The sequence below is a fragment of the Anser brachyrhynchus genome (assembly GCF_964034855.1).
Source record: "Anser brachyrhynchus genome assembly, chromosome: 8".
Classification (NCBI taxonomy): domain Eukaryota; kingdom Metazoa; phylum Chordata; class Aves; order Anseriformes; family Anatidae; genus Anser; species Anser brachyrhynchus.
The window spans coordinates 14,880,749-14,901,651 of NC_137702.1; the positions used below are offsets into that span (position 1 = coordinate 14,880,749).

The 20,903-nt window shown below is 42.8% G+C and overlaps 1 protein-coding gene across 1 annotated transcript in view; it reads left to right on the top strand.

Moving 5' to 3' along the window:
• Nucleotides 1–3,413: 3,413 nt before the first annotated feature.
• Nucleotides 3,414–20,903, top strand: part of PRKACB (protein kinase cAMP-activated catalytic subunit beta) — a 69,595-nt gene continuing 52,105 nt past the window's right edge. Inside the window, exon 1 of the mRNA XM_080602559.1 lies at nt 3,414–3,670. Coding sequence (XP_080458685.1) covers nt 3,625–3,670 — 46 coding nt within the window. The 5' untranslated portion in view covers nt 3,414–3,624. The remainder of the gene's footprint in view (nt 3,671–20,903) is intronic.

The window sequence follows — 20,903 nt, forward strand, 5'->3', positions numbered from 1 at the left end:
GCTGTAAAATTTGGAAAATAGCTTCTATATTCACCAAGAGATACACATGCTTCTTGACACTTCAACAACCTGCTAGAAAAACATCCCACACTGGGCTAGCTGGCAGCAGGAAACGTGCCAGTAGTCTGGAACAACCTGAAAGGAAAACAAAGAGTTAAATGCCAAATATATCAGTCTGTTTAGGAGTAGAGAAGGAAGCTGGCAGTGGTATTCAGAGATGCCGGAATGTGGGATTTAGGGAAAAGCAGTCAAAGACGGGTGTTCAAACCGTGCAATTTACAAGCACTGCTGCAATCCTAAAGCCACATCAAGAGAATACCAACTAAGGCAGGTGCGTATCCATTACCTGAGCAGAGCCTATATGCTCAGAGTAAGAATTATCAGTATGAGTGTACAAAGCTGTCAGACTCTATATGCCAATCCCTTGCAATGCAGGCCCACCTTACATGCAAGGGAAGAAAGTTAAGTTGTGTAATGCTTTAAATGTAGTGATTTGTTTCAAATCCGTATTGAAATCAACTATTGTAGTTGCTGCAGAAATGCTGCTATCTCATCTAGAAATTGGTGTGATTACTGAGTGAAATGAAATGTGGCTCCAGAAGTAATTACTGTATGAAAAAGTGATTTCCATTAAAAGCACATGTGAGAGCCTCCAATCTACCAGAAATTTATCTTCCCTGTCCTGAAATGACCCTCTCATTTTTAGTTCTGAGTCTACGTAGAGTTGAATTTACAAGTTTCATTAGGGAACTATACATCTTCTACAGAGCTTTAGGCTTTATCAGAGAAAAAGATTGGTCTTGCTAGGATATTCCTAATCAATAGTACCCAACGAATATGTAGAAAAATGGATTAAAACCCACTGTGAGTCACTGAAACTACATCATTAAATGTGTATAGCTCTAAAACTGCTGGGCTGAACTTCTTGCAGCATAGCTATTTTTTTTTAAATCTTAAACAAATCAACAAAACAAATGAAATCTAAAATTTTTAGATTGTGCCATTACTGAGTTTTTCTAACATATGAACAGAGCATTTTTCATATTTGCATGATTTGATTGTTTAACCAATTGTGTTGAAAGAAACTTAAAGAAGAGATTACTGTTGTGTGAGCAGTGACATGAGGCACTTCGGCGTCAAAGGATTTTATATAAGGAAGTTAAGTAAGGCAGATTGAGAATTAGGGCTAAGGGCTAGAATTAGAGTCAATGCTTTGAATGCTAACTATATATACGCATATATATACTATAACGAAACATCGATAAGTTGTGCAATTAATTCATTAATATTAACCTATTAAGATAGCATCAGTTGTCTGCAGAGTGAATGAGAATGTCCGGCTCTGAGTCTGTATATCTTCATTTAGACACATAATACTGAGATCATGGAAGTGGTTCATTTAATGTTTCACAGCACTGACGTGTTATATGTTATGTTTTTGATTGAGAGTGCTTGGGTGTAAACATTTATGCAAATGTATCAGTGCTGCATGTGTATTCCAGGCATGTGCTTATCTGAGAACTAGCATAATGCATTGCTGCACATATATATGCATGCTGTGTGCGCGTATACAGAATTTTGCAGAAAGATGTGCTCTGACCAGCCAATCCTTGTCCAGCAAATCCCAGAGGGTAGTAATGGCTATTGGACCTTGGTGGATCCTCACATATGGAGCCTGTGCAGCATGGTTTGCTAGTGAAGGGATGAGCTCTAACGCCAAGAATATGTTAAAGATACTGCAGCATATCTCATTTGTTAGCAGTGCTGCTGCTGTCTTCTCAAGGATATCAAAATGCCTGTCAGCACCTGGATGAAAATCAGCTGACTCAGATTCAATCTGGCTGAGATGAAAATGATGATGGCTGGAGTGGGGAAAATGTTTAAAACCAGGGTAACATCTTTATCTGTGACAATATCATCAGACGCTTATCTATCAAAATATAACAGTGCCTCAGGTTTTGTTTTGGTTTGGATTCTGTCATTGTCTGAGCGATCGTGATGGTCAATTGCAAAAGTACCCTTTTCTTTTCCCGAGCTCAACTTCTCGTTGTGCAGATCTAGCCATTGCTATCTACTTGCTCTTCCCTGCCAGAATGAACTACCAGGAACTCCCTGAACCTCTAGGTGAGTGCCTAGAGAATTAAGACACTCCAGCTGTGGCAAAATGTGACAGTCCTCTTCAACAGTAGCGGTATTGCTGCTCCCAGTGGTTTGCAGGTTATTTCCTCACTGTGTTTGTCTTGTTTCTGTTCTTCAAACCAATAAAGACCTGGTTTCTTCAGAGGCTGCTTCTTTAATCATAAAAACACAGATACTCAGATGAAGCAAGCCACATCACACAGATCAGGATAATGAAAGTGAAAAGGTGAAAATGTAGGAGAAAATCCCTTAACTGAATGGTTCATTGGTGGGTCTTCAAGGTACAAAACATCAGGATAATTCAGGTAAGTGTTCCCAGAACCTTGCAACCAGGCAGTCTGGGCAGCTTGTACCTGTCAAGGCAGAGCTCTGTGCTGGTTAGATCTGTCTGGTATTTATGTAGTGTACACCACTGTACAGACTCAGGGGACCTGAAATTTTCCAGTGGTACCTGGTTTGATTGCACACTGGTGTGTGCATGTAAAGCAGTGTCCTACAAAGGGTACGGTCATTCAGAGTTAGGCTGAGATGGGGGTGCTGGGCAGGCAGGTGGCCCAGGGTGTCAAGTGGGAATTTTGATAGAAAGATGGTAGCCGGGACTGCTGCTGCCAGTGCAGGAGGAGCAGCCTGTAGCCCTGGGCAAGGAACGCTGCCAGAAGGGGCTGGGTATCGCCTCAATTGTCCTGGCAGAATACATACGGCTTGTGAGCCACAGGCTTACCACGTCTGCTCTCCACTCTCACCACTGCAAGGCACAACAAGCTAGAGCCTTCTTTCTGATAAGCATTTCCTTCCACAGCAAAAACACTCAAATACATATATTTAGAGAGCTATCATCGACTCGAAAGTCACAATACCATTTGAAAAAGCGTAGCCGGAGCTATTTATGCCACGAGCGGCGGCAAAAGGGAGAAGCCAAAAAAAAAAAAAAAACCACCACAACTCCTCCCCGGCAGCCCGCTCCCTTTCGCAACGCCGTCGGTGGTGCGACGCCGAGCCCCGTAACCGCACCGGGGGCGGCCGCGGGGTCACCTTGGGCGAGGCGGGGCCGGGGGCAGGCGGCGGCCTGCGGTGCCCTGCGGTGCCCGGGGCCGCTCCCTCGGCCCCCTCAGGCCGCCGGGCGGGGGCGGGGGGGAGTTGCAGCGCCGGTCCCGGTGCCGCCGGCGCCGTGTCCCCGCGTGCCGCGCGCCCCCGGCCGCCCGCCGCGCGGCGCAGCAGGGCGGAGGCGCCGCCCCGGTCGTCATTTCCGCCGGGTGTCGGCGTGGGGGAGGGGGGCAGAGCGCTCGTCTCCTCCTCCGCGGCGGCCGGAGCCACAGGGAGCCAGCGCGGGGCCGGGGCCGCCGGGAGCCAGCCGCAGGCCGCGCCGCCACACGAGCCCCGGGCCCGCCCGCCGCCGCCTCGCCGCCGCCCGCCCGGCATCCGTCCCGCTTCCCCCCTCCCCTTCCCTCCCTCTCCCTCCTCCGCCGTCGCCGCCCCGGCTCGGCCATGGGGAACGCAGCCACCGCCAAGAAGGGCAACGAGATCGAGAGCGGTGAGTGAGGGGGGGCCGCCGCCGCCGCCGCCCGGCCCCGCCGCCCGCCGCCCCGAGGAGGGGCCGGGCCCGGCCCGCCCGCCCCGCGCCGCCCGCAGGCCCCGCGGCCTAGCGGCGGAGGCGCCCAGCGAGCCCCCGGCCCGGCCCCCGCCCCGCCCCGCCCCGGGAGCCGAGCGCGCCGGGGCCGTGCCGTGCCGGGCCGTGCCGGGCCGTGCCGCGCCGTGCCGGGCCGTGCCGCGCCGTGCCGCCCGGCTGTCCCGCGGCAGGTGGCTGGCACCGGCGGGGGAGCCGCGGGCAGGTGGCACCCCGCCGCCGGGAGGCAGCGCCGCGGCCCTGCTCATCCGCCGGGGGGGTCGGCCCGGGGCTGCGGCCGTGCCCTGCGTGCTCCGCTCCGCTCCTGTCCTCCTCTCCTCTCCGCGCCGCCCGTCCGTGGCCCTCTCCTCTCCCGAGCCGCGGTAAAATGGCAGACAAAGGCACGGGTGGGCACTCGCCGCCGTCAGTGGGCTTCTCGCTCGGTTCCCCTCGCCGTCCTGGCGCGGTCTCTAAATGGTGCAAAGGCGACCCGGTCGGTGGGGGAAAGACCGGCAGGCGTTATTTGCAGAAAGTTAACTTCCTGGCTCGCTTTCCAGTTGAAAACTTTGGGTCTGTTTGTTGTGGATAGGAGAAGAGGCAAGGCGCAGAGAGCAGCCCGTTGTGCAAGCGCAGCGCTCTCCACAACAATACCCTTTGTTACGGGAAATGCCACGGGCAGTCTGAGCACGGACAGGAGCTTAAACCTCCCAGTTACTTCTCGGTGTCTTTCTGCACTCTGTTTACTCTTTATGCCCGCTACCCGGGGCTAGGGTAGGAGCGGGTAACCCGCCGGGCGCGGGGCAGCAGCTGCCCACGCAGCGCGCCTTCCACCCGCACCGGGCATCCCCATGCGGGACGAGGGACTCGGCTTGACCCATCCAGCCCTGCTGTGTGGCTTCTCCTTTTGGTTCTCACGTGCCGTCTGGTTATTACGGATTTCACAACCCACACGTTTTGTGCGTGTTTGACCATTGGTGTTTGGCTGAGGACAGTTATTTTTCACAGGAAGCGTTTTAGCCTATGAAAATGGGGGTGGGTTGGATTGCTCAAAGTACTTCAGATGACAAAACGCTGTATTTTGCACCGAGCAGTGGCTGTATTGATATTTCTCCCTGCAGTTAAATAACACTACACCACAGAGAGTGTTTACTTCCTTTTTAATTATTTTTCCCGTATTACCAAATACAGTGATTTTAAGTTGCAGAAATAGCTTGGCTCAGAACTCCTCTCTCTCCCTTTGTTGAAGAGTTCACGTTTGAAAATGAAATGCTGCTAGAGACATCAAGCTCAGATGTTCAATTACTCAGTATATTTAGCAGCCAGGGGCTCTGTAATGATACAACTTCTGTAACAGAGAGAAGAAATTGATCGTCATTGACATACTGCTGGGAAAGATGAGGATTCATTTACTATGAGGATCGATAGTAGATAAATACTATACACATAATAAATTATCAGAAGCAATGTTTAGTTTACTGGCAGTGGAAGCTGATGTGTAATCTGTTCATACAATGTGTTGTACCTGAAAATTAGAGAAACGTGAAGTGTGATAAAGCTTTAATGTTCCTAATACATATTCACACTGCCAAGACAGTTTTCCTGCTGTTTTTTCGTGGTATGTGTCCTTAACAGCGTATATCCCAAATTTCAGGGCACTTAGAATGAAGTAGTTTGAAGTAGTGAGGGAAAAATACCCAGGTATGCCTAGTGAAAGTGATGTTATGCCCTTGATTCATGCCTAGAGCTTATGGCATTGTGTGGATCAAGGGCATGCTAAGGTCCCCGAGAGAACAATGAAGGGTAACTCGGCTTCCTCTGATAACTACGCTTACTAGTTCATCAAGTGTAATTTGAGAGCCCTTCCCTATCTGTGGTCAGCACAGGCAAATGCTGTTCACCTAACTGCGGCCTTTACGCTCCTCTTGTTAGTTTCAGCTTTCCACGTATTTTCAAACTTCTTCAGTTCTTGTTACTTCACTCGGGCTGCCTAGAGGAATAAAAATAGTTGTATGTGAACGCCAATAGTAGGATGAGGCAAACATTTCGTAGGATTTCTAGGCAGAAGTTGAAAGTGAATGAAATCTGAATGCTGGTTAAGTTTCTTAAGCTCAGCTACCAAAAATCAACTCAGGCTTACATAGGTCAGAGGGCAAGACGTATGTATGCATATACAGAAGGTGGAATGCTTCAGTGTAGGCTTTTCTGTGTTTTTTTTTTCTATGCATTTCTGATCCAGGCTCTCTTAATGTGCAGCAGGTTTTGATTTTAAGGACCAAAATTAAAAGTGATCCTTAACTAAAGAGAAGCCTAAGGCTCTGTCTCTGTACCTGCTTGAAATGGGTTTGTCGGGTTCCCTGGGTATCCACAGGGCAAAACAGCCTACAGATTTTGAGAGTTTTTTAAAATAATAACAGTAATATAAGAGAAGAGACACAGTTGTCAGTCATCTTAAAAGTTCCTCTAAGTTTGATCCCTGATCCTAATTTGCATTTAATTATTCATCTCATTGATATGTTTGGTTTTTTTTTTCAGCTGCTCATTTTACAGTAGCTGAGAAATTTTATTTCACCACCTATGAGTTTAAAAAAAAATAAGTCAACGTGGTAAATTGCATTAAAAAGTCACTGGGAGCTTACCTTAACTTGTTGCAATTAATGTAGGAAAATGTTGGCTCTATTAACATTCATTATTTTGGAATAGTATATTAAAGTAACACAAAATAAAAGAAAGAGCTACAGCACATCTCCGAGTTTAAAAGAAGGTCACAGAGTATTTTACTTAATCCACTAAGTGGATCTGTTTAAAGATTGTTATTGATTTTATATAGAACAGAAATGTTTCAAGTTTACTAGGGCAGTTTTCTAAACAGAAATGAATGTCAGCTCTGCAAATTGTAAAGTTTGTTGAAAATATATATTTTTTTCTTCAGATAACTTGGTAATACAGACTTTTGAAGTAATTGCTATGTACGGCTCCGAATTATTTGTCCTCTTAAATATCTAAGGGAGTGTCATACCTGGCAACAAAAAATTTGTTTAGAAGCTAACAGTAATCTCTCTTCCCATCCTCACTTGGAAAATATTTGGGGGTGGTGGTGTTCAAGAATAATTAGCTTAGATATTATCAGTTTCTTTCTTTTTAATCACCAAACTGGATTAGAGACCAAGTGATTAGAGCGCACTCCTTGCTGACTGCAAGGCTTGTATACCTTCTCTTCTTTCCATAGCTACTGAAACTGCACTGCTTGGACTTCTGAGTTGTGCTATGCAGGATTCTGATGGTCCTTGCCATTTTTTTCTATAGCAATATGTAATAGTAAACTGCTCTTAAAACACGTTTAAAATTACACTATCTGTGATTTTCAAAACGTAATTCTGTACATGTTGCTTCTTATCTGCTAGCCAGATCTCCAGGTTCCCGTATACGAGAGTTTTGGTTATCTCATGTCTTTAGTAGCTTCACCTTCTGGGGTCTTTAGGTTGCCAAGCGCTATGCGTGTGATGTGGACTCTGCATGTGAGTTTTATGTTCATTCACTCCTCCTCCTCAGAGTGTTCCCTCTACAGTATCTTCATTTTGACAGAGTTCCTATTATAGTCGATTCTTCCCTTTTTAACTCTTATAATTATTCTGAAAGTAGTGTTCCTTTGAAGTGTGTTTGACAGGAATATTCAGCCTTCTTAATTTTCCTTTGCCAGTAGATCTTACCCTCCTTTTTTCTTATTTTTCATGTGTGTTTGGTGCTGGGTCATTCTGCTGTATTTACTCATTGAGAACTAAGAGACCACAAGTTCATTTCATGTGAAGACTGGCTGAGGCAAAGCTCTGTCACTGCTGACCTTGATTAGATTAAAACCAGTGAACTAGAGGTGAAAAGCTCCATGTCCATTCTTATTCCAAGCTTGCTGATTCCTTGTCACTCTTCCAGAGACCCTCATTTCAGTGTTCTTGGTCTGACTGTAGTCTTGTTCATCAGCTTTTTGTCTTGTTTTTTCTTTTGCTTATTTTCTTTATGCTTTCTGATACTGAAATAGATAGCTTTTGGAGCCTTGTTTACATGTTTTAGAACATCATCTGTAGTATTTATTGTATACATGGCAATTAAAATATATGTATATCGTAGTGATGTTATCCACAGAATCCATTCCAAGTGTTTTTAAAGCTTCTTTCCTGATATTTTTGGACTTGAATTGTTTCACCATTGATTGATTAGATTTCAGCAACGTAGGATCCTATCATCTGAAAGTCAGAGGTAGTTACAATTACTTGCTGGACCAATACATAAAAATGTGTTTGATGGAATCACCAATGTAAGACTATCAGTATACACCATCAAAAGAGGCACTCTATTATTTAAAAATTCTTCTTTAATTAAAAACAAACTGCTTGTTCACAGCTTGGACTAGCAAAGAAAAAGGCTATTATTCAGTAAATGATTGCCACCTAGGAGCAAAACAAAAGGTCAGAAGGACCCCCAAGTGATAAATCAGTTTATGTACTTAGCTGATGTAGTTAGGCCTTTAGACAGAATATTTTCAATTATTTGGCGTTCCGTTGCTTCTACATTTCTTTGGATTCATTCATTCAACCATATACCCATATTCATAGAAATGATGGAATCAAATATTTCAAAAAATACTCAGAATTTTCATTTTTGGGGTAGAGTTGTATTTTTCCTTAGTGTAATGAAGGTTACGTCTGGGCTGCAAAAACTGACTATCTCATTGGTATAGGGAGCGAAATGTGGGTGGAGCGGTACATGGAAAAACTGTAAGGACACGATACTGGAAGTTAAAGTTTCGTGGGCTCCCCTGCCTATGTGGAGGGGCGTATTCCCCCGCTGTGTATAAGGTTGTCTGGAATTCTTTTCCAGTTAGTTCAGTTCTTCCGTAATTGACACATCTCTCCTTTGGACAGAGCTGTGGAAAGGGCTTTGGATGACTCTCAGATTTTGTGTGTTTTGCCTGCATCCTTACTGAAGACATCATGAAGGGCTTGCTTGCCCAGAAGCCTTTTTTTTTTTTTTAACTAGAGTAGTTAGTTTAATAAAGGATATTCTCTCTGCTACACAGCGTGTGGGGTGCAGGTCAGATCCACGTACAATGTATTTTTTAATCGATGTTTCTGGTCATTTAAGCTTGCAGAGTTTTCAGTGTTAGAAACCTCGAGTCACTGGGGATTTTTCTTATAAACTGGTGAAACTTAGGGCTGGAACTTGGCAAGGAGACTGCTCTGCAGCATTGCTCTCAGGCTCTGTCTTTGTTACAGGTGTTAGGTGTTATTTCATAAGCATGTCCTTGGGTTGCAGTTCTGCTTTTCTGTCCCCCTGCTGCTTTTTTTCCGGCCTCTGTGCCCTCAAGTGTGCCGGAACAACTATTTATGAGACAACAAGGTGAACTGAATCTGAGATTGATCTAGGTTAAAAATAACCCCGCAGAAAAAGGGAAAGCAGGAGGGACTTTGGTTAACCTGGAGCGGCTGCCTGATCCTGCTCCCCGAAGCTAGGCTGGCGGTGGCACCAGTGTGGGTATGGGCACAGGCACGGAGGTGAGAGCCTGCAGGCCCCGGCGGGGGCTGCGCGCCCCGCTGCGAGGGGAGCCGTGGTGCTGGGGCTGAGCTGGCCTGCCCGTCCCTTCGGCCGCACGTGGGTTTTATCTTCTGAGGTAGAAACGCTTCCTGGGGATTTGGGGACAGGGCAGAGTAGCGGTGGAGCTGTCAGGAGGTAAGTGAAGTGAGAAATGTGTTGTCTTAGGAACTGCAAACTGAAGAAACGTTTGCCCTCCTCCGTTTTTTTCCTGGTACGGTGGGAGAGGATTACTTTCATTCCTGCGTGTAGCGTTATTTATTTGTGTTATCCTAGTGGTCAGGCGGGCTGGCTGTGAATTACGGTCCCGCTTTGTACAAACACCAAACAGAGAATTTATTCTCCAAAGCGTACAAGATCTGTTCTGGATAGTAAGGTGAATACAGACAGCTAGGAAATAGAAGATAAAAGTGAGACTAGCAGTCTGTGCAGCAGGAGAATCGGGACAAAGCGCTCCCAGGGTATGTTCGTGTGTGTGTGTTGCCCTACAGGGAACTAAAAGGAAGACACTGAGGTAGCTCTGCCTGTTGTGTTAGGGGTCAGCACAAGTGGATGGCAGTCTCTGGTGCTTTATCGAGCCTGTCGTTTGGCATCCTGTTAGCTCTTTCTTCAGCGTCACAGCAGAGCAACGTCCACTAAAGGGTAAGGTTTCACAAAACAGCTGAGCCCATCTGGTGGCTTGTGCTGTGGAGAAGTATGTTTTTATTCCTAGTCCCTTCACGTGTCACAGTTCCAATGTTTTTCCAATCCATTGTTAAGATGCTTTACATAGGCAAAAAACTGGCTTTTATTCCTTTAGGTTATCTACAATTATTTTGCAAGCCAAATCAGTTTGCTGAGGTGTCGGATGGCAACAGACAGATTCAAAGGAAGCAGTGAAAGTGCTGCTGGCAATGAAATGGTGAGGTGGCAAGGAAAAAGGACTCTATTCTCAATGCTGAGCTCTTAGATTAACTCAACAGTCTCCTAAGACCTCACCCTGCTAACTTCTTGCTAAAATGATTACTCCAAACCACCTCTTTGCCGTCTGCCTGTGTTCATGTAACAAATTACTTTGTCTCACAGCTCAGTTTTTAGTGAGAGGTGTTAGCACCTAGCAGTTGGGCTTGGTTTATTCACGCATTTAGAGTTAAAAGCGTTGAGAAGATATAGTAAAACATTACTTCTTTCCATCTCCACACATCATATGGATCTTTAAAACAATATTTTATTTTTTTGTTTAACTTTTCTTCTTTTTGTATTTAACTTCAGTTGTCTTGTGCCAATTTGACGTTCAAATAAAGAAGTGTACCAAATTTTTTTTCATTTGTTCACTTGCTCATTCATTAAACTGTTTTCAGCTGTTCCCTGATAAGAGGGGTTCATCTACAATCATAGACGGTTTGGTAGCTTATTATATAATGAGTTCTGGTGTATGTTACTGGACACGTGTATTAATTAATGTATTCCTGCATAAGTGTTCACATAGTAAGGGTTAGGGTGTGAGGGCTCACTGTGTGTGGTGTGTACTGTTTTCAAATGTAGTGAAGGGTTGGAAGCACTTTGCATATGTGTGTTTAAACAAACAATAGAAACAAGAAACAGCCACATTTTTTTACAACTTGAGACTAGATGGAAACAGTTTGTTTTCAGTTTCTGTACTTCAGGCTATTCATAGTTTTGAGCCATAGCTTTGAGGGTTTCAAAAAGTCTTTCAGAAAATCAGTTATGTAAATATGCTCTACGTATTAGAGATAAATGGGTCTCTAGACTACGAGAAAACAAAAGTATTTTCCATGACATGGCTGTTTTCTACCAGCAAAAGCCCGATGAGTGTTTTGAGCCAAGTTCGCTCCATACAAATGGCAGAGAATTACTGTTCTACCTTGCTCTGACTGTTTCTTGACAGGTAGTGTCTGTTTGATGGACTAAGTGAAATAGTAAGATAGCTTACCTGTGATGTTAAAACGAGAAGCCTAGAAATCTGCCTTCCACATGTTAGATGAATGTATGTCTCATCTGGGTGGTATGTAAAGGTGTTAGTGTTGTTATGTCTGCCTCTTGTTTATCCTTTTGTTAAAGTACTGTAATGTTTAAAGAGAAGACGTGGTGAACTCTTGTTTATTTCATTCAATTTAAGCTGCTTGCAGCAAGTGCGTACTTGTTAACCTAATGCACTTGCTGTTAGTGCTCATCTGTAAACCCTCAGACTTCCACAGTCGCAACATGATTCAAGGAATTAAAACAAAGGAAGCTGTGTTTCTGGCACAAAGAAGGCGACTTTAAAGACAGAAAAGATTGCTGTTTTGCCTCTATCTGGAATCCATTTGCTCTTCCCTCGTGTGAAGTGACATAATTAAGGGTGTATGTACTCAGATAAATCAGCAGGTACGCTGTAATAGTAATTAAGGTTAGTTTTGATTAATATGATATTAGGCAGTTTGAAATTCTTTGTTTGTCTTACAGCAGGTAACAGTGATAGGTTTATTGTATATTTAAATTCTAATTGTTAAGCATATGATAATCTAGCCTTTCACTGGGAAAAGTGTGACTTAGCTGCACCAAATCTATCATTAAGATAAAGTTTTTAATGCAAATTACCTGTATTCAAACATTTTTTTATTAACTGATCCATAAATTAATTAATAGGAAGCTTGGATTTTTAGTCAGGATTTCTCATTGAAAAACAGGGTATGTGGTGAGAGACAAAGCCTTATGTGGCTGAAATCACGCCATACTGATCTGAAGGAGCTTGGTATTTCCTTCTAGGAGGTGTCGTGATGAACAGAGGTGTGTCCTCACTGACTGGTGGAGGACTGCTTTGTACTGGGCAGGCTTTTAAAATTGAAGCCTTGAGTCATGTTTGGTCCTTGTGAAAAGCTGTGTGATGGGAAGGGGACATCTCATGAAATCAAGGACTAAGGGCACAGCGCACGTCCCCACGTCCCAGCACCGGCACTCTGCTGTGTGGATGATGTGTCAAAAGGTTCTGCACTGCTGGGCTGCAGCACCGTTGTTCAGAAGTAAGGTGCTGAATAACTTAATGGCTTCTGTGAATATGAAATTGCAAAACAGTTTTGCAATTAGTGTAGGTCTACAACAGCTTCATGTGACGTGGGATTAACTGGGAAGTTCAGGATGTGTAGTGCTTTTTAATGTTTTTTGGGGTGTCCGGTGGTTCTTTTGCAAATTAGCAGATTTTTTTTCATTTTTGAATTTCTTTTGGACTGAGGATCAAATGCAAAACTAATAGGGAAACAAGATTAGCTTCAGTTTTTCACCCAGACTGCTCTGATACCAAGAACCATTTAGTTTGTCTAATTTTTGCCTATTGTTATGACACTTTTTTGCCAGATAATTGCTTTTTTATTCTTCCTACAGAATTATTGCATGTTTACTATTCATATACAGGATATCTTTCATTTGCGTATTAACTTAGGTTTTTTTATGTTGAACTTTGTGCTAGAACATTCTTGAATTTCAAGTGCCCGTGTCCCCATGTTTTTTCCCTTTCTGTTTTCGTTGTTGAGTAACGTTTGTTACTGTTAGTAGGTTTCCCTTTGGCATAATAAATGTATTGACTTTTCAGTTAATTGTATCAAACGTGTCCCATCCAAGCTGAATGCCCAGGAACAGGTTCACAGAAGGGCAGCAAGGATGGTAAAAGGTCCTGAATGGTTTCCATGTGAAGAATCACTCTGAGCGACAACTCTCCGGTCTAGAATAGAACAGCTGTGGGAGGATACGATTTGTACAACTGCGTGTGCCACAGGAAGCGAGAAGTGCCCTATGCGTGTCCTGTTCTTGCTTTTCTTAAGCAGCCAGTGTTTCTGTTGGCTCTTTCCTTAGGGACGGATACCAGCTTATCCCTGATAAAACATTAGAGCCCACTGTGAGAACGAGCAACTTAAGGAAAAAGAGATTGGTGAGGCACCAGATAATTTGCAGGGCAACTGCTGATAAAAAGGAGGAGGAGTGTGGGTTAAGAAATGTAAAGGTATGGAGGCAAGGGGAGCACTGAGCAGAGCGTGGTCTGGATTTTATGCGTGTTCTCCCCTCCCTGCAGAGGGAGCTGACGATGGCTGGCCAGAGGTGCTCTGCCTGAAGGAGTGGGAGTAGGTCCCGGGGGGTCAGGGTCATTCTGCGAAACTTCCTCCTGGGTCAGAGCCCACGGAGCTGGTGGGGAGGTCCTGCATCAGGTAGAGCCTCAGAGAGGAGGTGTGTAAATGTAAGGGTGAGGTAAGAGGGCCATCTGGTCCCACCCCTGCTCGAGCAGGGTGCCCAGGGCTGTGTCCAGGCAGCTTTGGAAGATCCCTGAGGAGGAGACCCCACAGCCTCTCTGGGCAGCCTGTGCCAGTGCTCCTCACCCACACAGTAAGAAGTGCTTGCTGATGTTTAGATGGAACCTCCTGAGTTCCAGTTTGTGCCCAGTGCCTCTTGTCCTGCTGCTGGGCAGCACTGAAAAGAACCTGGCTCCATCTTTGCACCCCCCTGCCCCAAGTCTCCTCTCCTCCATGCTGAACAGTCCCAGTTCTCTCATAGGAAAAGTTCTCTGTTCCCTTCATCAGCTCGGTGGCCTTACGTCGGGCTATTTCCAGTATGTCCACATCTCCCTTGTACTGGGGGGCCAGAACTGGACAGTGACTGCAGGCAGACAGTTGCAGTACTCCAGGTACACAAAGGCACGTTCCTTATTTTGCTTCTGCCACAGAAGGCAGGTGTACTTGGCATGTCGTATAGTTTCAGCCATCTTTAGTGTTTTCCTTTGATACTTGTTGAGTCCCTTATTTACCCACAGCCCAACCTTCTTTATGCACTACCTGTATTCCTAACAGTCCCGGGCTGTCTTCCTGTAGTCTGACATAAGGCCATTTTCCATTGCGCTGCAGAAGTCCATTGTTTTCTGCACCAAAGCGGTGCTTTTCGTCTGATCTTTTGATCATGATAACTGTCGGTGCTGCTTGTATGCCTTCAAATGGGAATATTTCTTTAAGGGACAGTGTCTCTTTAGAAGTTTGCTATTTTCAGGAGCTAAACTGCTATTTTAAAACTGTTTCCTTCAGAAGAGGAATTTGCTTTTTGCAGATGTTTGAAAGCATGCCATTTAATAAGGAAAAGCACTTGCTAAGTAACTTACAGTGAGAATATAGAACATAATTTGGCCAAGTAACCGTTGTGCTTTTCAACCTCAGGACAGTGTTGTGTGATGATTTGGTTTAACGTCTAAATCAGTTATAGCCACAATTAGTTGCTGGTATTACTTAAAATGCCTTTCCAGAAGGCCCTTTGGAGCAATTTTAGAGTTTCTGCTGGGTGAGAATTGTGTTTTCAGATCAGATCTCGATTTTTGCCAGTATGACAACTTTTTAAAAACAAACAAACAAAAAAACGCGGTCATATTGTCTCCAGATTGTTGTTTGAGACTCTACGAAGTTTTCTTCAACGTGCTGTTTAAGAAGCAGTTCCATGACTGATTTTCTTTGGCAGCAGAGCTGCCGTGAAAGCTCCCTGTCCCGATGACTCCTGCTGTTGCGCACTGTGCTGCAGTTTGCTGCTCACCCCGTACTGATACGGTGGTTTTGAGGACGGCTGTGAAAAAGTCACTGAAGTGAGTGGGTTAAAACCTCTGCTTCCCCTAGCTCTCCTGTTCAACTCATTCAGTTCATGGAGCTGTTTTAAACTGTGGCCCTACCTTGTGTTGCGGTGACACACAAAGACGGGATGCAGAAAAAGGGGAGAAACATAAAGGGGTTTTGCCACCGCAGAGAGCACACTAAGCTGTTCTCTGAAGGCAGGGAGCAGAGGCTGGCCATCGCACAGCGCTGATCGCCTCACCTTTTAGGTGTGTTAACCTGAGGTGGTTGTTAATTTGAGGGGCTCGGCCTTTCTTTCAGCCCGAAATGCTGCTGACTGACTTTTCTAATGGTACACAACGACATGCCCCTCTCAAATGCTATCGGCAGCGTTTGCCCTATTTTTGCTTACCGCTGTGATTAAGTAGTATTTGTGACATTTTAGTTCTGTTAAACGTGACTGCCTTCGTGGTCATCAGAGCATAATCTATTTTGACAAAGTTAGTGAGAGGATCACCAGCTTTCCTCTCTATATTTTTAATTACTCCAGAACACGCTCAAGAATTTTTTTTAGGACAAATAAAACTGCAAGATGACTAATGCATGGACAGGCATTTTAGATACAGCATGTGAATAGGGAGCGACAGGAGGAAGACGAGACATGCAGCACAGTGTTGTAGTGCAGTGAGAGATGCGAAGGAACCAGCTACTGAAGCAACCTAAGTGATGAAATAGGGCTAGTGGTACAAGCACCGTAAACGTAGTGTGGTCTTTTACAAGAAGAATTAAGGATCTCCTGCATTTTCATCTGCAACTGAGGTGAATTTTCCAGTCAATGGTGAAGACACTGATTTTCTGCAGGGTTGTTTGTTTTCTGTTAGAAGCAGAAATAAAGTTTGTAGCCTTAGTGCTCTTTCTTTGAAAAGATAACTTGAGGTAGCTCTGCCTTTCTTTGTGTGAAAACGCCGAACAGAAAATAGTGGTTGGCTGCTTTTCCACACTTATATTCAGAACATGGTAATTTTCTCCACCAACTAAATTGACTCATTCATTTCCACTAATGCATACAAACTTGTTTGTTCTACTGCCAGTCTTCCCGTCGAGAAGACTAGCCCAAAATACGGAGTCTGAGAAAACAGTAGAGTAGAGTTCAGTATGGAAAGCACATAAATAGAAGCCTTTCATACACAGTCCCTTCAGATGTGTTATGAAGAAGCTGAGCAGCAGCAAAGCAAATCTGTTGATCTTGAGATTCTGCTTGATACTTGTGCAGCCCTTGAGAGAGATTTATAGAAGCTGACTGCAAGTCATGAGATGAGAGGGTCGAGATCAGGCACGTTTATAAGAAGCAGAGCAGTGGGTAGAATCGGGGTTTCTCTCAAATAGTGTGGTATTGCTTGAATAAACCGAGGAGAGGGAGAATTATGAAAGTTTGGATTTCCTGTTGAATGTATATTTAATCGTGAGGAAGTGACATCTAGTGGGTTTGGGGAAAATGTACACTGTAGCTGCAAATATGGGTTATATACAGCATTATGGACGTAAGATACAGTATTGGTGGTTTTCTGAGAGTCAAAGTAGTGGTAAATACTGAAGAAGGAATATACAAGACAATAAAGAAGGTAGTGGCACTAGTCCCTGTTAAGCTTTTAGTAGTGCTGTATCGGTAGCAGCAGTAGCACTATAGCATGAGGAGTATTTTCCCTCATGCAGAATGCAGAAGTATGCTGGAGTTATGTATAAAAGTACAAGACCATTGACACAGTTGGGTGTAAAAGCCCAGTTTTTCTGCATTGTTATTGAGGAGCATTAAACTTCTGATGTGGTAGAAAAAGGGTCTGATCATCCTCTGAGCACCCACAAGTCTCTGAAGGCTGCTCTTCTTCGGGACCCTTGCCTCCTCGCTCACAAGAGGCTGCTGGACCTCAACTCATGCTCCAAGAATATGACCGAATAGGAAATCTCCCTATTTGTGGTTACATCAAGAGCTATTGAATAAAAGGTAGCACTGCTTTTCCTTTTTTTTTCCCCCCAGCATTTCATCATATGGCAGAGCATATTTTCTCATGAAAGATTAAATTACAGGTGCTGCTGACGTCTGCTCTGTTTGGGAGATCCCTGTTTCTTTGCATATCTGGAGGAAGGTTATCTGAATTGTACTCAATTGTCTGCTGCAGCAACAGCAACTTTGCAGTATCCTTTGATAGACAATTCTTGAACCACAAACAAAAACAGTACTTGAGTTTTATAGCTGCCTGTTCTTACTGGTGTGGTTTTGTGGTCTAAACACAGCTTAATTGTCACAGCACTGGATAATTTAGAACTTAACTTAGATGGCTGCTATGTGAAGTACCAAAATACTGTGTAGACATTGTTGCTATTAAAAAGTACTTCTGGCTAATAGTTCTTAAGAGCTTCGTCAGTGGTGATGGTATTTAAGAAGGGACAGCAAAATTAAAATAGCTATGAAAGATGACCTACAAGCAGATATAAATCCGGTCCTTCAAGTTGTTAAACTTCAGAAAGCAAATACGTAGTCATAACAGGGTTCTAATGTTTACATCTTATGTGAATGCCATCTCTATAGACATACTTCTGTAAAAATAATCAATAACTGAAGGAAAATCTGTTTGAGCAAGTGGAAGAGAATTTTTTTTACCCCCGCTCCATGAATTTTTCAGGTAAGAGAAGGTGAGGACAAAGGTAACTTCTGTTTCCGCAGACCTAATTACACCCTGAACAAGAACAGCATTTTGCATGCGAACACGTTTGCAAATATGATATTGTTGAGTGGTACGTTTGATTTGTAGTTAAAAAATGAAATAAAAAGTAGCTAATATTCCAAAAGTTATGTGTAGCATTCTTGTATACTTAATTTTAAATCTGTAATGTGCATTAATATTTTGTAGAGTTATATGAGATACTAGAAGAAATCAGGGATCAGTCTACGTAACCTCCTTGCAAACAGGCCATAAATCATTGGCGGTCTAGTAGTGATGGTGGTGAGGCTGTTAAATTCTGTGATTTGGGTGTCTGGTTAAAGGTAGAAAAAAATTGGATATGTATGTTCAAAGCTGAATTTTTGAAACTAATTAATGGGTAAGTGGTCTGCTTCCCTCCTACCAGCATTTATTCATAGTAGTATGGTACAATTAACTAGGTTTTTAGCCCCCCTAAAAAGCATTTTTGACAAGTCATTTTCACTTTAAGAAACTGAAAAGCTTTTTACAGTGAAATCAGATACTGTGGTGTTCTGTTAGACAATACAAGTTTAAAATTTCCATTAATTCAAGTTGCATGATGCAGTGTTACTTGGTTATTTATTAACAAAGAGTCTAGCTTGGGAACAAATTATTTTATGAATATCAAGACAATTTCTCTTAATTCTTCGTTTCTATTTTAGTACATATAGCAACATCAAAAATGTGAATATATTTATTGAAAAATATTTTCTGTTCTTTCCATTAAGTGGTTTTAATCACAAGCATTATTATTATTCTCGTTTTAAAAATATTATATATATTGAATGGGGGATGTCTTTCCTGCAAACAGGTGTTTCTGCACCATGTATCTGTCTTACTTGTTTGATCTTCTACAATTTAGTATAGAAATTACCGTGGGCTGTTAAGAATGTCGTTCTTACTGGATTTTACCCCTCAAATACTTCATCTGCTTAGATCATCAGGAGGACACTTCTGAAATTGTGTACACCTTGTTTCACTGTCATAGGGTACTTTTTAACTCTTTGAATTTCATGAAGGTATTTTCATGAAGGTCTCTCCTTATATTTTAGGATAATAGGGAAGTTTTAAATAATAAACATTAGTGCCTATTTCAGATGAAGCACTTGCATTTGAGTACTTCTAATGATGAGCTATGTATCAAATATAATTTGATTTGCTTACAGTAAAGTTGATGTTATTTCAAGGTAGTTTTCAGGATCTTGTCTGATAAGAACAGAATGATTCAGACCCTTGGGATATAGATTTCTTTTGCTGCCCCTTTTTGCTATCACGTTTGTGGTATTATGGGTTGAACACATTTTTAGTGAAAGTGAAGAATTGAAATGCAGCTTTCCTATTTTTGGAAAAGGAAATCAAAAATTCCAAAATTTTTGATTCCAAATTCAAAAAATTCCAAAATCCAAAATTCCAAAACACCAAAACTCAAACTGGCCAAACTAATGTTTTCAAATCAAAGTACAGGCAGCTCCCAGGTGCGGTGTTACAGGCAGGAGAACCGTAGGACTAGGGGAGTGTACCTGGATCTCATTTGGTGAAGGTGTGCGCACTTCTGAGAGGGAAATCAAAGGCACAGCAAGACAGCCCCAGTTACACTTTGCGCGAACTGTGGAATATGGCATGTGGAAAACCTGGCAAAGAATTTTTGGCTAAGCATAGCTGAAGGAGACTTACTATGGACATCTCAGTTTCATTTCTTCTTTGCTGGGATAGGTAAGATTTAGGTATGCTCCTTGTAAGTACGCAAGATTGAATCAAGACAAACTGCAAAGGAGCATCTCGCCTACTCTGCTCCTCTGGCAGAGTGGGTGATGGAAACAGGTCGACGACAGCTCAGGTCAGGTAGGCAGCAATGTAGGCTTGCAGTCCTTGCCTTTCCTGACTCACGGCTGTAGTGATATGCAATGTCCTGAGGATTACTTTGCTGTGCTACCTAGTCATATTCCTTTACTTTTGATTTATGGTTTATTATTTATACCAACAAGCGAAAACATGACTTTTCAACTGGCACATCAGCTTCCTTTCATGGGCAGTTAAATACGAATATGTGCTTTCTGTATAGAAAGTACTTCTGAGATTCTGTGATTACACACCACCAGACAGACCTGTATACAGTGTCTCAGTTTATGTTGCAAAATTGGTGCTTTCTTGCTACTAAGAAAGTTTGCAATTCTTATAAATTGAGAAACTTTTTAATCGGGTTTAAAAAAAAATCAGTTGTCAGACCTTTATGGTTCATCAAGAGTCAGCTTAAAATGAACTCTATGCTCTTAGAGTTGTGATAACAATTAGATGATTTCTTGCCTGCCCAATTTAAAATAAGCATTATTATTCTGAGGGCAAGTAATTTTTATGTTTTTTTTTAGGGAATTAACTTGTTTCTCTTGTTCCTGTGTATTCTTAATACAATTCTTCTTGGACTTTCAGATGTATTTAGCATACACACAAACACTTTTTTTTTTTGGTGAACTCTTTTTAATTGTCTTTTCCTCTAGTTCTGTTTCAGCCAGATGAGTTTTATGTCTATCATGTTTTTGTTCAGATTGGGATTTTTATAGTAATACTTCAAACTATTTTCTATTGAAGTTCTATGTGAAGATACTTGATTTGATATGTTAACAAAGCTTAGCAATACCATAGAGAATAAAATAAACAGGGAGGAAATAATGGTTTTACGTTTTTACAATTCTAATCACGTTATGGAGGAAAAAAAATTTTCAATGCAGTATTACACCAATTTTCTCCATTGTATTAAAAAGTGAAATGTTTAAGTAGCCTTGAAATCTTAGCTGTTTTATATTCCAGAGTACTTAAGCAGTTAAGGAATTGTAAGATTCTGGATCTGTGAGTGCAGATGTAGGCGTCGTTCAGAGTCATAGTACAGGTAAAGTAAATGTAAGGATTAGAAAGAAATCTGAAAAGAAGGCAAGGAGATTCGAAGAATTGTTTGCAATCAGAAATATGAAAGGAACCCAGTATCTTCAAAATCTGCCATTCTTCTGATAGAAAACTTCTCTGAAAGTATGTTATTTCACAGAGAGACCTCCCTTCACAGCTGATGGATGACCTCTTAATCTAGATAATGCCACAAGGTGATACTTGGCTCTTAAAGTTTTGGTTTTTAGAAAAGAAATCTAAGCTTCTGTAATCAAAATGAGAAAGAAAAACTGCTTATGTTGCAATATCAATTTTAAAAGAGTAGGAAATGCAGAATTAAAATTACCTGGATGACCATTGCAGCTCCTTTGTGCAGATGTGTTGTAATAGAGAAAATTACAAGATCCT